At 35.1% G+C, this 20034-nt stretch overlaps 1 protein-coding gene and 1 non-coding gene across 2 annotated transcripts; both read right to left on the minus strand.

Moving 5' to 3' along the window:
* Positions 1-860: 860 nt before the first annotated feature.
* Positions 861-932, minus strand: Trnad-guc (transfer RNA aspartic acid (anticodon GUC)). Its single transcript has one exon. It is a non-coding gene; the product is annotated as a tRNA-Asp (tRNA).
* A 2422-nt stretch (positions 933-3354) lies between these two features.
* Positions 3355-13432, minus strand: LOC137386833 (nicotinamide phosphoribosyltransferase-like). Its single transcript, XM_068072996.1, has 10 exons — positions 13281-13432; positions 11624-11800; positions 11429-11494; positions 10465-10593; positions 9680-9838; positions 8423-8553; positions 6293-6512; positions 5524-5784; positions 5031-5153; positions 3355-4114 (listed from the first exon to the last, which is right to left on the minus strand). Exons 1-10 carry the CDS (start codon positions 13338-13340, stop codon positions 4001-4003), a joined length of 1440 nt encoding a protein of 479 aa, XP_067929097.1. The 5' UTR covers positions 13341-13432; the 3' UTR covers positions 3355-4000.
* Positions 13433-20034: the final 6602 nt, after the last annotated feature.

Raw genomic sequence — 20034 nt, forward strand, 5'->3', positions numbered from 1 at the left:
TGGGGCAAAAAAAGCCTTGATGTGATCAGCCCTTCCTGTCCAATTTAGCTAAAGTGATCCATCCCTGTTAATGGGGTAATATTATATTTGCTAAGATAAAATTAAACATTCTAAACATTTTAAAATACAATTATAGACAGTTGAAAGGACTGCTTGAATGAGTTCGTGTTGTGAAAGTGTTCTTGACTATGATCATATGGTATAATTTACTAGTAAATTGTACCGGTAAATTCACCCGTTTTTTACCAATTCTAATGAGAACCGTTTATAAGAGCTTGTAATACTGATACCCAGACAAATAGCAAGCAGATGGCCATCCATGTGCGCTGCATTTTCTATCCAGTTTGTGCTCCTGGCAAATAATTAACGATATGCTCCTAAAGCTCACTTTCATTGTGCTGATTGATAATTTTATGGAGCTGGTCGACCAAATCTTTTGCCACATTTAAAAGGTTTAAAAAGCAAAAATACTTGACTAGCCATCTGTCAAAAAATTTACCTAGCTTGGTTGCTTTATCAAATTGGTGTTCTCGAAGCACAATCACTGAACATACAATTTTGTGTATTCTTGGTTATTTGCATATCTTGTGACCTTGTTAACTTTCTAAATTTGATTGTCATCTGCCCGTATCTCCCCCTCCCCCCATCTTTCTATTGTGCCCTTTATTTTAGTTCTGTAGTAAGAATCGTTTTCTATTTGTTCATTAAAATATTTGTTGGAAATTACGATTGGGTTGAATACAATTAAGTGTGAACTTAGATACAAGCTTTCATTTTTTGCGTGAATGTAATACAAATTACTTATATAAAATTATTATAAAACGTATACATGTTCACACTTCCTATGTAAAAAGCAAGCTCTCCGTGACGGGGAATCGAACCCCGGTCTCCCGCGTGACAGGCGGGGATACTTACCACTATACTATCACGGATTTGCTGTACAATGAACATTTCGGCAGAAACATATTAGCATAATACTTAAGCTTTGCATCGCCTCTTACCAACGAATCGTAAATGTAATGCGTACAAACATTGCTACGTATTTGTTCATTTTGTCATGCTGCCAAGGATTAATAACAGTTTATGGCATTAAGTCATAATGATTCACTTATGAGCCTATACCAAAAAGTTGCAAATAAAATAATACAAATATGTTACAATATCTCCTCTAAAGCCCCAACAGGCCCAAATCCGTTTCACATATGCCTTCCCACCAGAGGGATAGCAATACTACAGGAGCAAGAGGTAACAGAAAAAGAACCGAGTAGGACAATCGGGAGAGGGAGCCTTTTGTACTAGAAGATTATTATTTGGCAGGATTTGTAAAACAAGGCCCAAGACGAGAAGACATCCTAGAGAGGAATATAGACATCTGGTACAGGCAGGTTTGGGGGTAATGGACCAAGTAGTTAGACACATCCGCACAAACTGTTTTGCTGCTAATAGAGACAATAGAGGCTGATGTTGTATCAATGTTATAATGAATAATGCATGTTATTAGTTGAATAATATCATTACAGTATATATATATTATGTACATGAATAGCATACAATGAATAAATAATTCAATATATACGTATTGAATAATATATATATATGTGTTATATATATTCTATATTTTATATACAGTATATATTATTTATTATATTGTTTATAATATAAGTTATATATTTAATACATATGCATTTCATATACATGTATAAATATATTTTATATACAACGGCACATATATAAAATTCATAGCATAATTTAGTTTCTTCAACTGATAGAATCTTGACACTCTTGTCAGATGGACAATTTAAGGAAAGGCATCCACATACAGTATTCAAATGAATATTTCTGGCAGCCACCATGTTGTTATATCTTTTAGGCAGCTGCAAGCCGTAGAGTTGTCACACAGGCATCAAAGCATATAGTTCCTCTAAAAATCCAAACCAGAAGCTGGTCGCAGATTCAAGACCTATCATAATTTGAGCTATATACTTTGGCAAAATTACAAGATAATTGGCATTATCTTGTAATTTTGTCCTCCTTCAAATAGTGTATGCTACAAAACCAGTTTTGAAGCAACTGATGATGAAAGTTATTTTTTGTTTGTTAATGTTTTGGTCTCTCCATTATAACTCAGATAGATACAATGGTAGGCATGGCCTGTTTGGTGAAAACTAACGGGCTCCCAACTAACGAGCTCCCATCTTCACTTCCATTGGTCGTGGACTCGTGGGACTCGTTGAAGCTATACTGCTCTGGGTCTGGTAAGCTACTTGCTATTCTACTCGCCTAGTTTATATTGGGCAATAGTAAAGCATCTCTTGCATAGCCACTCTGTATATAAAATGGTTATTTTATATATAGTCATAGTTATCAATATAAACTACATGTACATAGCTGAGCATACGCTGTGAGCATATATATACTTGGCTGAATGTACACTGTGAGTGCATATGTATACAGCTGAGCATAGATTGTGAGCATATATGTACATCGCTGAATGTACATGGTGAGTGCATATGTATATAGCTGTGCATACACTGAGCATATATGTACATCGCTGAATGTACATGGTGAGTGCATATGTATATAGCTGTGCATACACTGAGCATATATGTACATCACTGAATGTACACTGTGAGTGAATATGTGTATAGCTGAGCATACATTGTGAGCTCTTGTGTACATAGCTGAGCATACATTGTGAGCATATATGTACATCGTTGAGCATACATTGCGAGCTCTTGTGTACATAGCTGAGCATACATTGTGAGCTCTTGTGTACATAGCTGAGAATACATTGTGAGCTCTTGTGTACATAGCTGAGCATACATTGTGAGCTCTTGTGTACATAGCTGAGCATAGATTGTGAGCTCTTGTGTACATCGTTGAATGTAAATTGTGAGCTCTTGTGTACATAGCTGAGCATAGATTGTGAGCATATATGTACATCGTCAAGCAAATCAACTTCTTGTGATAACCTAATCGAGCCGCTAACTAGACAAAACGAATAAAAATGGTCAGCCTCGCCATCAACTTGGTCCAATCATAATATTAAAATAATGGTTTAGTAATTGTCTTCATTAAGATAGGTCAGTGTGCAGACAATTTCTCTATATCAATCCAATTACCGCATACGTACGTTGGCCTTCTGATGTAACAAACGTTGAAGTGATTAGCCAGGAGTTTATAACTCATTGCTGTCCAAGTGGAGAGTCAGATGCATTGACCATAGATGATTAGTGATGACAGTGAAGATATCAGTGAAATGGGCAAAATCACTGGCTGGCATTCTATTGGGTTTATGAGTGTAGACTGAACAGTAATAAATGTTATATGATGAAAATAATAATTTTTATCACTCTACATTCGTGGTTTAAAAGATAATAAGTATTTCTTAACAGTGCGCTACCAGATCTCACCACCCGTTTGATGATGCCAAGTAAGATGGTATGTACTGTGAAGTAAATGCCAAGATAATGTAAAAATGGGTGAAAAGAAAACAATTATATTTAAAACCTCATAACAGAGAGATTTGAAACAAAGAGCAAACCTATAATATAGTTGGTTTAAAAAGTTGAACTGTAATCAGCATAAAAGAACAAGACAGCAGCAGCATGAAACTGGACAAGCCAGGCATGGAATGGTATTAAATATGAGGAATAGTAAGAGAAAAAGCAACTCCCTAAACAGCATTCAATAACCAAATAACAAGTGCAAGCATGCAGGCTAGAAAATCTAAATAACAATAAAAATATATAATGAAAGTGAAAAATTCAATGTGGTCACTATTAGGAATGTGTTTGTGAAGCTGGTCATCTGAAGGCAGCGGGTCGGGTCGACAGCACTAATTAGTACTTACTACAGACATCTGCATCACACAGCTAGCCTCTACTATAGCAAGAGCTGAGGGTAAAAAGAATTAAAAAGCAAAGGCACAAAGCTTTCTAGAATTCTTCACGATTATGCTTATAATACGGCCACTACTTATGATAACTACGAATTGTCACTACTTGGCTTCATTAGCTTTTCGAACAAGGTGAATCTCTGCATTAGCGCGAACCTCATTGAAAGAATAGTCCTTGAGCAGTTTGCCATTCTCAAACACTGTTACCAGTATATCCTACAAACATAACACCATCTGCATAGTCTAAACACTGTTACTAGTAAATCCTACAAACATAACACCATCTACATAGTCTAAACACTGTTTCTAGTATATCCTATAAACATAACACCATCTACATAGTCTACACACTGTTACTAGTATATCCTATAAACATAACACCATCCGCATAGTCTAAACACTGTTACTAGTATGTCCTACAAACATAACATCATCCACATAGTCTAAACACTGTTACTAGTATATCCTACAAACATAACATCATCCACATAGTCTAAACACTGTTACTAGTATATCCTACAAACATAACACTATCCACATAGTCTACACACTGTTACCGATATATCCTACAAACATAACATCATCTACATAGTCTAAACACTGTTACTAGTACATGTATATCCTACAAACATAACACCATCTACATATTCTAAACACTGTTACTAGTATATCCTACAAACATAACACCATCCACATAGTCTAAACAATGTTACTAGTATATCCTACAAACATAACACCATCTACATAGTTTACACACTGTTATCAGTATATCCTACAAACAACATCATCTACATATTCTAAACACTGTTACTAGTATATCTTACAAACATAACATCATCCACATAGTCTAGACACTGTTACCAGTATATCCTACAACCATAACACCATCTACATAGTCTAAACACTGTTACTAGTACATCCTACAAACATAACATCATCCACATAGTCTACACACTGTTACTAGTATATCCTACAAACATAACACCATCTACATAGTCTAAACACTGTTACTAGTATATCCTACAAACATAACACCCTCTACATAGTCTAAACACTGTTACTAGTATATCCTACAAACAACACCATCCACATACACTAAACACTGTTACCAGTATATCCTACATAGACTTACATTCTTTGGATCACCTGTGCCACCAGTCATTGTAACAAACTGACCATCCTTCACTTCTAGGGTCAACTGTCCTTTTTTTGAGCGTTTACCAGCATCTGTCACAGGATCCTTGAAAACGTCTACCTGAGAGCAAAAATCTGGATTTGCCCAGACAGTCTTGAACAATCAAGGTATCAAATATTTATATGTATACCTATATAATATATTGGTGTGCTAAAGTATAATCAAACGTAGAGTGACTGACAAACTCGCCAGTCTTTTGCTCATCTACATCTTGAATACTGTACTGTATTATAATAGGCCTGGCAAGGCAATCATCATCATCCACAATAGCTTTTAACTTTTTTCCGTATTGAAAACGAAAAACTGCATTGAAACATTTGTAGCAACTGTGAAAAGCGCCAAACAAGAAAAACCTTGCATTCGATTTGTCACAAATCCACCCGGCCAATCTCAATTAAAGTAAGCATTGTAAAAGGTAGGAAAGACTTACTCCTCGACCGTTGATGATAGCGTAGCTGCACTTGAATGCACATTTTTGTGTATCTCTGTCCATGCGTTGGAGCAGGGCCCCACCGCTTCCGTATCCAACATTATCAGCACTCCATTTGGCTTCCTTCATAGCCTGCAGTATCTCACCAAGACTATCAAAGCTTATACCATCACCTTGAATAATCCTGACACACGGAGGAAGTAGTCTGTAGCCCTTACTGTTGAGCGTTGTTCCAAAACACTTGCCAAGAATTTCAAGTACCTGCCAAAACAAACGAAGGGACACCGATAGGAGTTCATTGCCAGGGGTATAGGTCAGTGCTGCATGGAGGGCTGAAAGTAAGGCATTGGGCCTCGCCAAGCCCCCCCCTGAATGGTGTGGTGATGGGACTAAAGCACCAAAAATGCAAAATGTTGCCCTACAAGTCCTGTGGTAATAAAAGAGCAAAATAATCTTTAGGGTTGATTAAACCTTTAGGACCGACAGTAAAATGCTGACAGTGCAGGATGACAAGGAACAGCTGTTGTCTTTATTATATCTATTTTCTTCTTTATTACATTTTTAACATTCTTGTCTAGCAATTTGCCTGCTCCTGCTAATCGGATGGTTTATTAACTACTAATTAGAACAATTGGCGTCAACTGTTGTGATCAATAACCGATCCCACGGAACTCACCCACCTAGGCAAACTTAACCAATGTCATACAGCTGCAAAAGCGAGATATAACTGGGTGACAATAGTAATATGGCCTGAAGCCAAACCACTAACCTTGATGACTACTTCATGAGGCACACCCGAGTCGGGACGTATAACCAACGTCCCATCTCTCTTTTCAATTTGACTCTTCAATTGATCACCCCAGAGATCCTCACAAGCATGCCAGACATCATAGCTGTCTGACACCACAGCCACAATTCCGCTAGGAAACTGTGTCAACATGTTTCTAAATGCATCAGCTTCGTTTTCTCGGCCCCAAGATGTTATCGTGCTGAAAGCAATAGTAACCATAGTAACCATAGCATGTAATGAAACAGCTTAAAACAGTAGCCCTACATAGTAGTAGTACATACTACATACATAGTATCTTATTTCACACCTGCCTTTGTCAAATCTAACATCTAACGGTCACCAGAAATGACAAATTCACAGCCTTCAGATGATACATGCAATTTGGAGTCATCTGCTTTTACTAGGTGACATGGTTTATGATAATAACCATTGGATAAACACTCTGAATCACGTTACATTATTTTTACTAGCCACTGCTATAAACTCTGCAATATATCTGCAGCTCTGGTGAGCTGCCTCGTGTATAATCTTACCATTCCATGGACGAAATCTTCGAGGGGACGGAATAGCATCATGGACTGTATAATGACAAGAAAAATGACACCAGCGACACGATAGGCCAGTGATGGAACGTTTCGCACGCAATGAGGAATTCAGACACTGACCTCATGACCTTCTATATTTCAAACAGAGCAACTATATTGGCAATTGGTTGGACAGATGATACAAATATGGTATGCTGTAGTAATTTGTCATCAAACAGGCACTAGCAATATTTGGTTGTTCTTCAAACAGCATGCTTGATTGAGCAGGTCAGACTACAGCAGCTCCTTGCAGTCTATAGCAGTCGATTATATGATGCCACGGACAGACTATTGGAATACTATATTGTACTATTGGAATACTAATGGAATACTATTGTTTCTAAACAACACATAGCAGCGTATTAAATATTACTTTTTTTAATGACTACACATTGCCTCATGAGCTTCCCTTTTGAGTGCTATGACTAGACATACCTCTACCTGAGCTTCATTCAGTTCACTTTATTTTCTGTCTTCACTGTTATGCATCAGCTAACCCTGATGCAACACCTTTTCTTTATAGCAAAAAACCATATTAATGTGAGATCTTTTCTACCTGAATGACCAGCTTTTAAGCTAGGAAAATATTTACAGCAGAATTGCATTATTTAGGGAGACTAAGTCACCATCTCCCAAGGGCCAACAATACAAGAATTATGTGCACTGTTCTATCAGCTAAACCCTTTGAGGAATGCTGAATATTGAATATTCCCAGCAAAGATTTGAAATGAAAATCTGTTTAAGAACTATTGCAGACTGTTTACAAGAAGTAAGACTGAGGTAAGACTTGCAAGACTAGCGGAGTAACCGATAGCGGAGTACCGCTATCGGTTACTCCGCTATATCGGCAACTTTGCGATACTATCACAAAGTTGCCTGTCAAATAACTATTAAACAAAAGGTCATCAAGGTTGTCAGAAATATCTAGCAGATAACAGACAGGCAAGTCAGCAGTGTCTAGCAGAGTAACCGATAGCGGAGTACGGCTATCGGTTACTCTGCTATCGGTTACTTGGCTATCGGTTACTCGGCTATAGGTTACTCGGCTATCGGTTACTCGGCTATCGGTTACTCGGCTATAGGTTACTCGGCTATTGGTTACTCCGCTATCGGTTACTCGGCTATTGGTTACTCCGCTATCGGTTACTCGGCTATAGGTTACTCCTATAGGAAACTCAAATTGAAGAGATGCAGAACTAGGGTACAACAGGAGCAACTCTCCTGCTTCTTGTGTTTTAACAAGCAAAACCATCATTCGATGCATCAGTGAAGTATAATACTTACTCCTTGATATATATTATTTCTATAAGGTTACCAAAAATGAAACAAAACAGAAAAGCAGACACACCCTCTGGTCATCCATTGGGTGTGTGAAACTTGAAGGTGACTCGACATAGGTACAATATATAATACGAAAGCTAATTTGATTTCTGTTATCATGTAGGTAACTATTATAACAGTAATAACTGTTATCATGTCCGTAACTATTATAACAGTAATGACGATTATAAACAAACAGCCCCACCTATGTTCAGCTGCCGGAATGGAAAAGCCTGCCATCTCAGCTCCATAGTACTTCCTTGCGCAGACAACTCCAGAAATTGTATCCGTGCCTCGGAAGTTTACTAAGTGGGCACAGCCGCCTATGCCGGATGACTATAACCAACAATATCTATATAAATATAGCGGTATATAATAACAACCATAATTCAGTGTTTCTGTACACATAGCAGCCATAGTTCACCCTCATCTGTATATGTAGCAGCTATAATTACCACCTCTGTGCATCTAGCAGCCATTTACAGTATTCTCTCACCACAATGTAATAGATGCACTTTACCCTTATATATATAATGCATATACAATGGAACCTCAGTTCTCGACCACAATCCGTTCCAGAAGGTTGGTCGAAAACCGAGTTGTTCGAGATCAGAAACAGGTTTTCCCATTAGAAATAATATATGTAAGTTTTAATCCGTTCAAAGTCGATTTAACAACTTCGCTAAGGTATTTTTTAATATTTTACACAATAAACCGTACAGTATACTGCATACTATAAATAAAAACGGGTAGGTATAGATCGTGTTTAACTTTAATAAAAGGTTTTCTATCTGTGATGAGGAAAAAAACAAAAAGTAAACATTTCGTATGCTTTGCTCTTAAACATCAAAAACATTAAAAGTTAAAAGTTACGATACAATACCAAAAATTGCAGATATTTGTAATGAAATAGCAAAAAAATGCAACAGATCGTTACATCGAAAATCGTGTGAAATAGAAAATAGAAACAGCAATGGCACGTTTACTTCATGTTTACATTTTCTTTGAAGAAGAATCCTCCTCCAAAATAATTTAGGGTTATTCGACTGGAGGAGTTGTGTCCCTAGAAAATCTCTTCGGCAGAGGCGCCGTCCGCCTAGATGGCTCCTTTTTGTAAAGAATTAATTATGTGAAACTTCTTCCTTTTTTTGCGAACCTTCTTCAAGTGGCTTATAACAACGTCGTTAAACGTATAAACATGCTGTTTCAGGAGCTGTTCCAAACGTTTAATTAAAATGCACATGTTCTGGTTTGGTCAAGAACCGAATTTATGGTCGAGATCCGAGACGAACAAATCTAAAATATTTTGGTCGAAAACTGAGTTGGCCGACAACCGAAGTGTACGAGAACCTAGGTTCTACCGTATATATCATTACACTAGATTATAGTAACTATGGTAATATCCATAAATACTATAAATATATAGTATTTATAGATATTACCACAAGCAACAACCACATACCTCGACAGAACTTGAGCCCCGAAAGCCAAAATCATGGAGCTTAAATGAAAGGCCATCAAGGTTGTCAGAAGTATCTAGCAGATATTGAGCTATCAACTTTTTCTGGGCGCGGGAGTTGGTGCATACAGTCATCGGGTACCAAACTTGAACGAGCAGCGTCTGCACAGAAACAGAACTAGTGTTAACTCGTAAACACACCTTCTAAATATTGAACCCTCTTATAATTACCATTCTACACAATTTTTGAAATTGAACCGAATGTTATAAGGCATTTTAGAGGATTTTAACAATCAATCAGCATTGGGGATTCAGAAAGAAACAAGTTTCAGTCAGCGGCGTGCGTAAACAGCAAGACAAGACAGCAATGTTTGTACTGCAGTTGCAAGCTATATTTGTTAGAGGGCATCAGTCACTGTCACAGACAAATGAGCTGACGAGAACAAACGGTTTTTTTTATTCATACACTAAGAGGTAAATGCTCGCTCAGATAAATCTCAATCTTTAAAAATAACAGCATCCTCACTTTGATAAAGCAACTTTTGTGGAGATGGATAACATGGAGAAAGAATATTGGGAAATGTCAGCGTCATCATTTTCTCCTAACTCTCAGTTTCCTTCAATTATGTTTGTGTTGTGTATGTTTTACTGCATATAACTTATAGGTGCATATAATTTATAGGCAAAATGAACTGTCTGTTAGTTGGAGACTAGCAGCAGAACAGTACCGCTAATTGTAACCGCCATAATGAACTGTTCCAGTTAAGCTCAACAGATGGTTACCTCACCTCTAAATAATTGGTCAACCAGAAGCACTTAGGATCTGTATTCTCCACTGTGATGAGGACATTCTTCTCTGGAATAACTGAGCCCTCAGGGACAGCCTTGATTCGAACTGGTAAATGCCCATCATGCTCCTGTATGGTTAGATTAAATCCTGAGGCTATAGTTCCTATTCACTAGTATATTCATGCCTACTAGTAGCGTCTGACTATACTATCAACATTTGATGTTGCAATGACGTTTATTTATGACCTCACTGGCCTGGCATTCCTCAGTAATTCTATAGTAAACAATGAATGCAAACACTAGAAGCGATGATGAAACAATTGAGCAACGATTGCATAGGTAGTGAAAAGATGAAACCGTATACGATTATAGCAACCAGATAAGAGAAGGCAATGCTAGAGTGAGTCAGGCAAAGAAAAGTCTTCTACTAACAAACAAAAATGCCAATCAATGGAGTTACTAACACACAGCACTGAATGATTTTTATTGTAAAGTTTCCTTGGAAAACTGATAAATGAAAACATACTCTCTAGCTAGCCATAAGCAGTTCTAACGGCCATAAGCAGTTCTAACGGCCATAAGACTGCCTCGGCAACACTGAATAAGACTGGGACTCTGTACGAGTCTCTCAGCTTGACGAATTGAAATTGATCATTCAATTAATGCGCTTTCAGTCCTCTAGAGAGCAGTTAAAAGACTTCTTATAGGCAATATTGTGTGTGGCTAACGATTGCTTTCCTCCCAACTAGTCTAATTAAAGATTGATTATAGTAGAAAGTTTTGCTACGCAAAAGTATTCATCTTCACCATCTGTAAAGTAGTAAACACAACAACCTTCAGATTACTAATCACTTAAGCAGCTTGAACGGGACTGTGGGTTAAATAAAATATTGGCAAAAGCGACTGATTCAAACAGCGTAATATAATATAATAGATCAACATAATATATGTTTAGCGATCTACCTTTAAAATATATGTCCAACCTTCCTCATTGAAGAGTGAGTCATTTCCGAAATGAAGTTTGAATACCTGAAAAAAATGAAATGACTTACAGTAATTCTGCACTTCCTTAAACGAATGTTATTGCTTTTGATTTATAAATATAAATTTATATATTTAGATTAAGTGTCAATCACTTTTTTGAATATCTTTCCTTACCTCTCTGGCCTCAGCGATCTTTGCCTCGGTGACAACTGGACCTAGCAGGTATTTCTTTATCAAATATTGTAAGCCAAAAAAACAAGTTTCAGGGAAACCTCTTTTTTGGTGACCGCGACTTTCGAAGTAAGAATAAACGAGTGTCGTGTTCGGAGGGTATTGTCTGTGATGAGATACCTGTAGTAAAGTTTTTCGCAAATACAACAACTACAAATAATAGCTAGCAAAAAGCAGATTGCACAATGAGATACTAGTCTCAATTTCATGCGAGCTTTGCTGTAATAATCTATGATGTCATAATCTATGATGTCATAATGAAGTACAAAGAGTAAATCAGAAATCAGCAATGCTTTAAAAATGCTCACAATAGTTGATTTAAAAAAGGTTGTAGCAGGCTCCCATGATATCTCACAAAAAGGTTGCATGTTATTTCCAGAACTCAACAAAAGTAAATACAGCCCCATACTACCAGCTACCTGCCAACCTTGCCACAATCTTAGAATAGCCAACCTTTTTACATTTTGTGTCAATTGTCAAACATACTCAAATAATTACAGAAGGTTTGTAAAACTGCAACAGACAGACAAATAACATTTAAAATAAAAAATAACACGCCTGTAAAGTAGATCTCCCTTCCTTAGGCCTACTTGATGCAAGGTCTTAGAATTCTGTTTTACTTAAACTTAGCAGTTGACGTGAGTAGAAGCAATTGAGATCTACACGAGCAGTACAGATCTTCGATTGATGCATAAAAGGTGGGACCGTGTAATAAATGTAACTGTTTGCAACCGTGATACAATTCATTTGCTACAAACATTAACCAGCACAAAAACTAGTATTAACCAAATTTGTAACAGTTAACGTTGGCTATATTATAAAACAGTTCCTGTAAGATACATTTATGCCTTTATATTCTTCAAGCCCTAAGAAAGAAATCAAAGAACAGGTCATGTAGGGGAGGGTGGGGCACACTACAACGCGAGGCACGTTGAAACACCTCACAATTCTTGCTTGTTTACATCATTTTGAATTCTTACCTCACTAACTAATGAGCTTTTTAGGTCATTTTATGAGATATCTTGATTGCATGAAATGAAAAAAAAACAGCATTTTAGGTAAGCCATGATTTTGTAAAATTTATTGGTAAATTTTGCCATTTTATTTTCATATTCAAATTTACAGAATTGCATATCTTTTTTGTACATCATTCCTTGTTAACAAAAGTTAGTAGAGGCAGCTGAAGACATGTTCTCTTCATAATGCACCCACAAACTTCCTGATGTTACATCATCCTGAGTTGGAATGAACATTTTGGTTACGCAAAGTCATTTGGGGCACGTTGAAACAACGGGTATGGTGCAAGTTACAACAAGTTTTAATGACGAAAATAGAGGGGCAAGTTGCAACATGTCTCAATTGGTGTGTCAACGTACCATCGACCAGGGTACGTTGACACACCAACTATGCAATCAGTACTTTTGTGATATTTTCCAAAGTATACAACCAGCAGAATTGGAATTTGGCATACTTAAATAAGACATATTTCTGCGTCCTATGTAATTATTTAAAACTTTATATAACTTTATAATAAAACTTTGTAGCCAAAAATGCATTTTTGTTGCAACGTGCCCCACCATCCCCATACAATCATAAGTACCTTATAGCTGTCTGATAACAGAATTATGTTACTTCCTTCATCAAAACAACAATTATCCATGACAGTGCGTCTGTATCGAACGTTGAAACCAGTCAGGTTGTTTTGAAGTGAAATTAAAATGTAGTTGATAGTTATGCCAAAACGAAACTGACTAGTCGACAAATCTGCTGCACGGGGAGTTTTTAGCTTATGTAGACTGAAAACCAAAGCTGAGGTAGGGCAGTATAAAGTAACACGATGCAATTTTTTTTTACTTTTAGAGAACATTTAAGTAAAATAAAATAAAAACCATAAACATTAAAATTAATCAACGCATTTTGGTTGCCATAGTAACATTTACTCATATATTCTATGTAGCTGCGCGTAGTTTATATTTGTTTTACAAGTTGTTGAATAAATTTATTAAACTAATTCTGTTGATCTTCACTTGAACAAGTTGCAAAGCAGCATTCAAAAAAATTATGTAAATGCTAAAAATGTTTAACATCTGCGCCAATAGTTTACAGCGGAGATACATACGGTAACTAGCGCGTATAGACTGTGAGCAAGCCCTTGCTCACAAATACAGAATTGCCTTTATGGCATTCAAGCGAATAGCTTTATGAGAAGCTACGAAGTAATTGTTAGTTTGCGGCCACAGCTCAAGGACAACCACCTGTCCGAGGCTGGCTGAGCTTTATAGTAATTAGTTGAAGATTGCATTGAGCTTTAGTGAAGTGCTTTTTCGGTGCTTTGGCGGAATAGTTATTTCAATCAAACTCTCGCTTAGATTGAACTTTTATTTACTTTCGAAAACTGACTATGTTCTATTAGACATAAAGACAGATAAAAAGAGACTCTAGAGTTGCGAGTTTCTCACACAACTTAGGCTTATACATTTTATCATGTTTGTAAATGATAAAGGAGAACGTTGGGAGAAAGATGATGCATTGGTTGACTAGCTTTGGGTGGAATGCTGCTATTTAACAGCATGCTACTGACATGCTCATTGATAGTGTTCCAATATGTTGCGGTTTTTTTGGTTTACATAGTAAATATTAATAAATACATAATAAATTAACATATTACATGTATACTCTTTCTATGTAAACGTAGTTTTACAGATTGCATATAACACTTGTTAGGCAATGTTACATCTCTTTTTTGTATACTTCTTTGGCAAACTACCTGAATGAGCCGTGACTTCTTCCCAAAGATGAGTGGCCAGATTAGACTTGATTTTGTGCTTTGGTTGTACAATTATTTCATTTGGGAAACCACTGCTAGGGTTTGTCTTTTGTGTTCATTTTGTGATGCTCGTATTCTGTAAAAGATGTAAAAAACCTTGATTATAAGGCTTACTAAGTTCAAAATCAGAAAATGTCACACTTTTTGTCAACAGAAAAAACAAGATTGTCTCATTTGCTGAAATAGAACACGTGTTCCTTTTTCCACTTATCTGAATCAAACCACGAAATTGCCAGTTTCTGGCATTGTTGCTCATGTCAGAATCGAAAGAGCCATGCTTCCATGTTTTTTTTACGTCAGTTATTTCCCAGAACTTTCATCGTTGCTACCTACTTATTCAAGCCATATATTGATCGGCCATATATCATTCAGCTAGTGTAAGTATATATCAGTTTTTTTAAAAACTTTTTGATGAAAAACAAGCTTAAAGTTTTGTTCTAAGACTATAAATCTTGCCATGATTGTTGAAATTTAATTATTATAATTTATTGTGTAAAGGAGAGGGAAAGTTAATATTCTGTCAGTTAAAAGATAGTTTTTATTCATAAAAACAGGCTGAGATTATCTTTCATTTGCCTCTCAGTTTGTCATCTCCTTTTCCCCTCTCAGTTTGTCATCTCCTCCCCTCTCGGTTTGTTCCCTAGCCCTAGTTTTTGTTTTCTATTTGACTTAGTATCGGAGTTAACCTCAAAGGTATTATTTCAATATTAGACACCATTTCTATAACCATATATGGTATTATTAAAACTCACATTTTGCTCAGCCTACTATTATTATAAGAATGTTAATGTTCTCATAAAATTTCTTTTAGAACTCATCTTTCTTTTATGCATGATTTACAATTTGACTTACAATTTCTAGTCCCACATTCAGATTTTTACTACTTTATTATTTGGTTGTTTCATTCAATTTTTTTACTGACTTTTATGCTAACCGTATCAAATATACTAGCCATGAAGGAATCCTTTAGCATATTTATTAGAGAGGCCCTGATTCTAAATTCACCAGCCGATTCAGATACCGATCCGATATACATTCCTGTTCCGAGATCCGTTATTTTATTAAAAAATAATCCGATTCAAATACTGATTCATATCTTTTGTGTTGCATTGATAACTATTAATTTTATTGTAGGAAATATAAATATTAGTGTATTTATCTGTTTGTATTTATTTATTGTTGTTGTCAACAAAAACAGCAACAACGTTAGCAGCACCTGTGAAAGAACAGTGTTTTTAATTTATAGTAAGACCTGCAATAATTTATTCACAAGAACTAGCTTATCAAATGATCTGTAGGGCCATAGTTATTTAGACAAACTTCAAAAGTTAATGTGTAAATAAATATAAAAAAACGAGAAACAAACAAACTATGTATCGTCAGGATGAAGAGAGAGATAGATACCTTATGTCTCGCCTGCTTAAATTACTTTCGAAATGCTAGTAAATAGCATTATCACAATGCATTCTTGTTTTTCTTTTTTGTTATTTTGTTCATGATTGGCTGCAATAAATTCTACCGCTATAATCGGAAAATACCACACTTTGTGATCATGTCTTGACTAAAGCAAAAAGGTTCCTCAGCCGTGTTAATGTTGATCTGCAGTAGATATAGTTTCCTTTAGTTGCACCGACATGTTAACTACACTCAGATTTTAAAATCTATGGCAAATTTTAGAAATCTCAAAATCACTATCAATTTTGTTCACAAATGAACTCGTGTTTGTAAAAATTAACTCGGCTAAGTTTGGAAGCTCTACCAAACTGACAGCTCTATCAAACTCCATCAAATGATGCAACTAAGGGCATTGTTATAGGAAGTTGTCTGCTCATTACATGTACATATTCAAAAGAGGCTTCAACTTATTAACTTGCTGATCAACCTTCATATTACCTACTTTTTAACTACTTATTGACTTATTTGTTAGCTTACTTGTTACCTTACTTATTAACTTAATAACTTACCTATTTAACTTATATATTAACTTATTAATTCTTCGTACCTCTGTATGTATGGGAGCTAAACCTGTTTGTGTATGTCTGCGATGTTTTTATGGCAAATAAGCTTTCAAGCATTGCTTGGAATCTAAACTAAATTTAAATAATTAAATTAATTAATTAAACTGCTGGCTTTTCAGTGATGGTTTACAAATAAATCTTCCAAATTTTTTAAGTTCGTCAAAGTTTAATCTTAATAAAATTAAAATGTACTGCAATCGTAACTTTAGCAATTTTACATACTCATTTATAAATGATTATTTGCTATTTAAAGTGCTCAATATAATTGTAAAGTATGTTGAAGTTTGGTTTTACTTGGTAAAATTTTTCAATTAAATGATTTTTTCTTTTATACTATTGTTGCTATCTCTGTCAGTTTTACCGATTTTTAACTTATTTAATTAGTTTTGCTTGTGCTATTAAAATACTCATACAATTTCTTGCCACATTTCAACACAATGTATAAAATTGCTTTGTGATTCAGAACGTTTTGCATCTGTATTATACTCTATGAATTTCCTGCTATGAACTTTTGACTGTACTTTGCCTGCACTATTGATTACTGCTTTTTCTTTGTTAACTTTTATTTGTATGCAAGTCATTAAATATAATTTATAGTCATTCATTAAATATTTAGCATTAAATATCATACCTGTTACAAAGATGTTAGTTTTTTTTCTGTAATCGCAGTTTTCATCATCACTAATTTAAGTGGTTGTATTTATACATATGCCAGAATACAAATTAACTCAGTAACACAAACACAGCAATTACTACATATATGACATAGATACATACATCACATGAAAGAGATACGTACATCATACATGTAGGACATAGATACATACATACATACATACATCATATGAAATAGATACATACATCATATGACATAGATACGTACATATATGACATAGATACATACATCATATGACATAGATACATACGTCATATGAAATAGATACATACATCATATGAAATAGATTTGTAGATAGACACATGAAAAATGAAAAGATAGTGATAGAACAATTTCAAGGTAAAACTTAGCCAAGCCATGATGGGTATTTTAGCTAGTTATAACCTATATTTACAAGTTTATCAACTAACTCTGATTGGTTTTTTCCACTCCAATTTAGTCTTTTTGAGGCTTTTGCATTCAATATCTACAGTCATGAATGTAAGTTAGTAAGAGTGTTTGACCTTACTTACTTTACTGACCCAGGATTTACTACAACATAGGATTTTTCTATTTGCCTTTTTTGTTTTCTTGGATAAAGAGAAGAATTGATGCAATATTTTTTAACTCGCTTTCATAAATACTCATGCTATATGATGCAACACTGCTTACATTAAACTGAGACATACTGGCTTACATTAAACTGAGTCATACTGGCTTACATTAAACTGAGTCATACTGGCTTACATTAAACTGAGACATACTGGCTTACATTAAACTGAGTCATACTGGCTTACATTAAACTGAGTCATACTGGCTTACATTAAACTGAGTCATACTGGCTTACATTAAACTGAGTCATACTGGCTTACATTAAACTGAGTCATACTGGCTTACATTAAACTGAGTCATACTGGCTTACATTAAACTGAGTCATACTGGCTTACATTAAACTGAGTCATACTGGCTTACATTAAACTGAGTCATACTGGCTTACATTAAACTGAGTCATACTGGCTTACATTAAACTGAGTCATACTGGCTTACATTAAACTGAGTCATACTGGCTTACATTAAACTGAGTCATACTGGCTTACATTAAACTGAGTCATACTGGCTTACATTAAACTGAGTCATACTGGCTTACATTAAACTGAGTCATACTGGCTTACATTAAACTGAGTCATACTGGCTTACATTAAACTGAGTCATACTGGCTTACATTAAACTGAGTCATACTGGCTTACATTAAACTGAGTCATACTGGCTTACATTAAACTGAGTCATACTGGCTTACATTAAACTGAGTCATACTGGCTTACATTAAACTGAGACATACTCGCTATAGTATATTCAAAATATAAAGAGTTAAAAAATAAAAATTGTTCATGTTTTTTTCTATGAACTAAGTAGTAAACTTAAAATGGAACATAGTTGCCAGATTTGAAAGAGCAGTTAGGTAAATGACTTGCAAGTTCGCAATTAATGATAACCAACAACATACATGTATGTTGTATAGCAAACATGTTTCCAGTAACCATTTACATAGTGCAAAAAATAATATATTTATACACTGTTATGCCATACGAAACAAATGAACTCTATTTTAGTCACAACTTGTTATACAAGTTGGTATAATATCTTTAGTGAGATAAAGTTGTAATGAGTAGACAGTTTAATGAGTGTCTTCACTACATAGTTACAAGAAACAGACTGATTATTCATAAATCAAGTATTCAATATATAAGGTCAAAGCTGTACATAAAGCTGAATAAGCATAATAGCACAGTTGGCAGCACTTGTACTTACTCCGGCCTGCTTTTAACATCAACAGTTTATTGTCATTGATAGTGGCCTATTAATATACTGTACATATTCACCTATCAATATACATGTTCACCTATCAATATACATGTTCACCTATCAATATACATGTTCATTTATCAATATACATGTTCATTTATCAATATACATGTACATGTTCACCTATCAATATACATGTTCACCTATCAATATACATGTTCACCTATCAATATACATGTTCACCTATCAATATACATGTTCACCTATCAATATACATGTTCACCTATCAATATACATGTTCACCTACCAATATACATATTCACCTATCAATATACATGTTCACCTATCAATATACATGTTCACCTATCAATATACATGTTCACCTATCAATATACTGTACATGTTCACCTATCAATATACATGTTCACCTATCAATATACATGTTCACATATCAATATACATGTTCACCTATCAATATACATGTTCACCTACCAATATACATATTCACCTATCAATATACATGTTCACCTATCAATATACATGTTCACCTATCAATATACATGTTCACCTATCAATATACTGTACATGTTCACCTATCAATATACATGTTCACCTATCAATATACATGTTCACATATCAATATACATGTTCACCTATCAATATACATGTTCACCTACCAATATACATGTTCGCCTATCAATATACATGTTCGCCTATCAATATACATGTTCGCCTATCAATATACATGTTCGCCTATCAATATACATGTTCGCCTATCAATATACATGTTCGCCTATCAATATACATGTTCGCCTATCAATATACATGTTCGCCTATCAATATACATGTTCGCCTATCAATATACATGTTCGCCTATCAATATACATGTTCGCCTATCAATATACATGTTCGCCTATCAATATACATGTTCGCCTATCAATATACATGTTCGCCTATCAATATACATGTTCGCCTATCAATATACATGTTCGCCTATCAATATACATGTTCGCCTATCAATATACATGTTCGCCTATCAATATACATGTTC

Source organism: Watersipora subatra, chromosome 2 (assembly GCF_963576615.1).
Source record: "Watersipora subatra chromosome 2, tzWatSuba1.1, whole genome shotgun sequence".
In the NCBI taxonomy this organism is placed as follows: Eukaryota; Metazoa; Bryozoa; class Gymnolaemata; order Cheilostomatida; family Watersiporidae; genus Watersipora; species Watersipora subatra.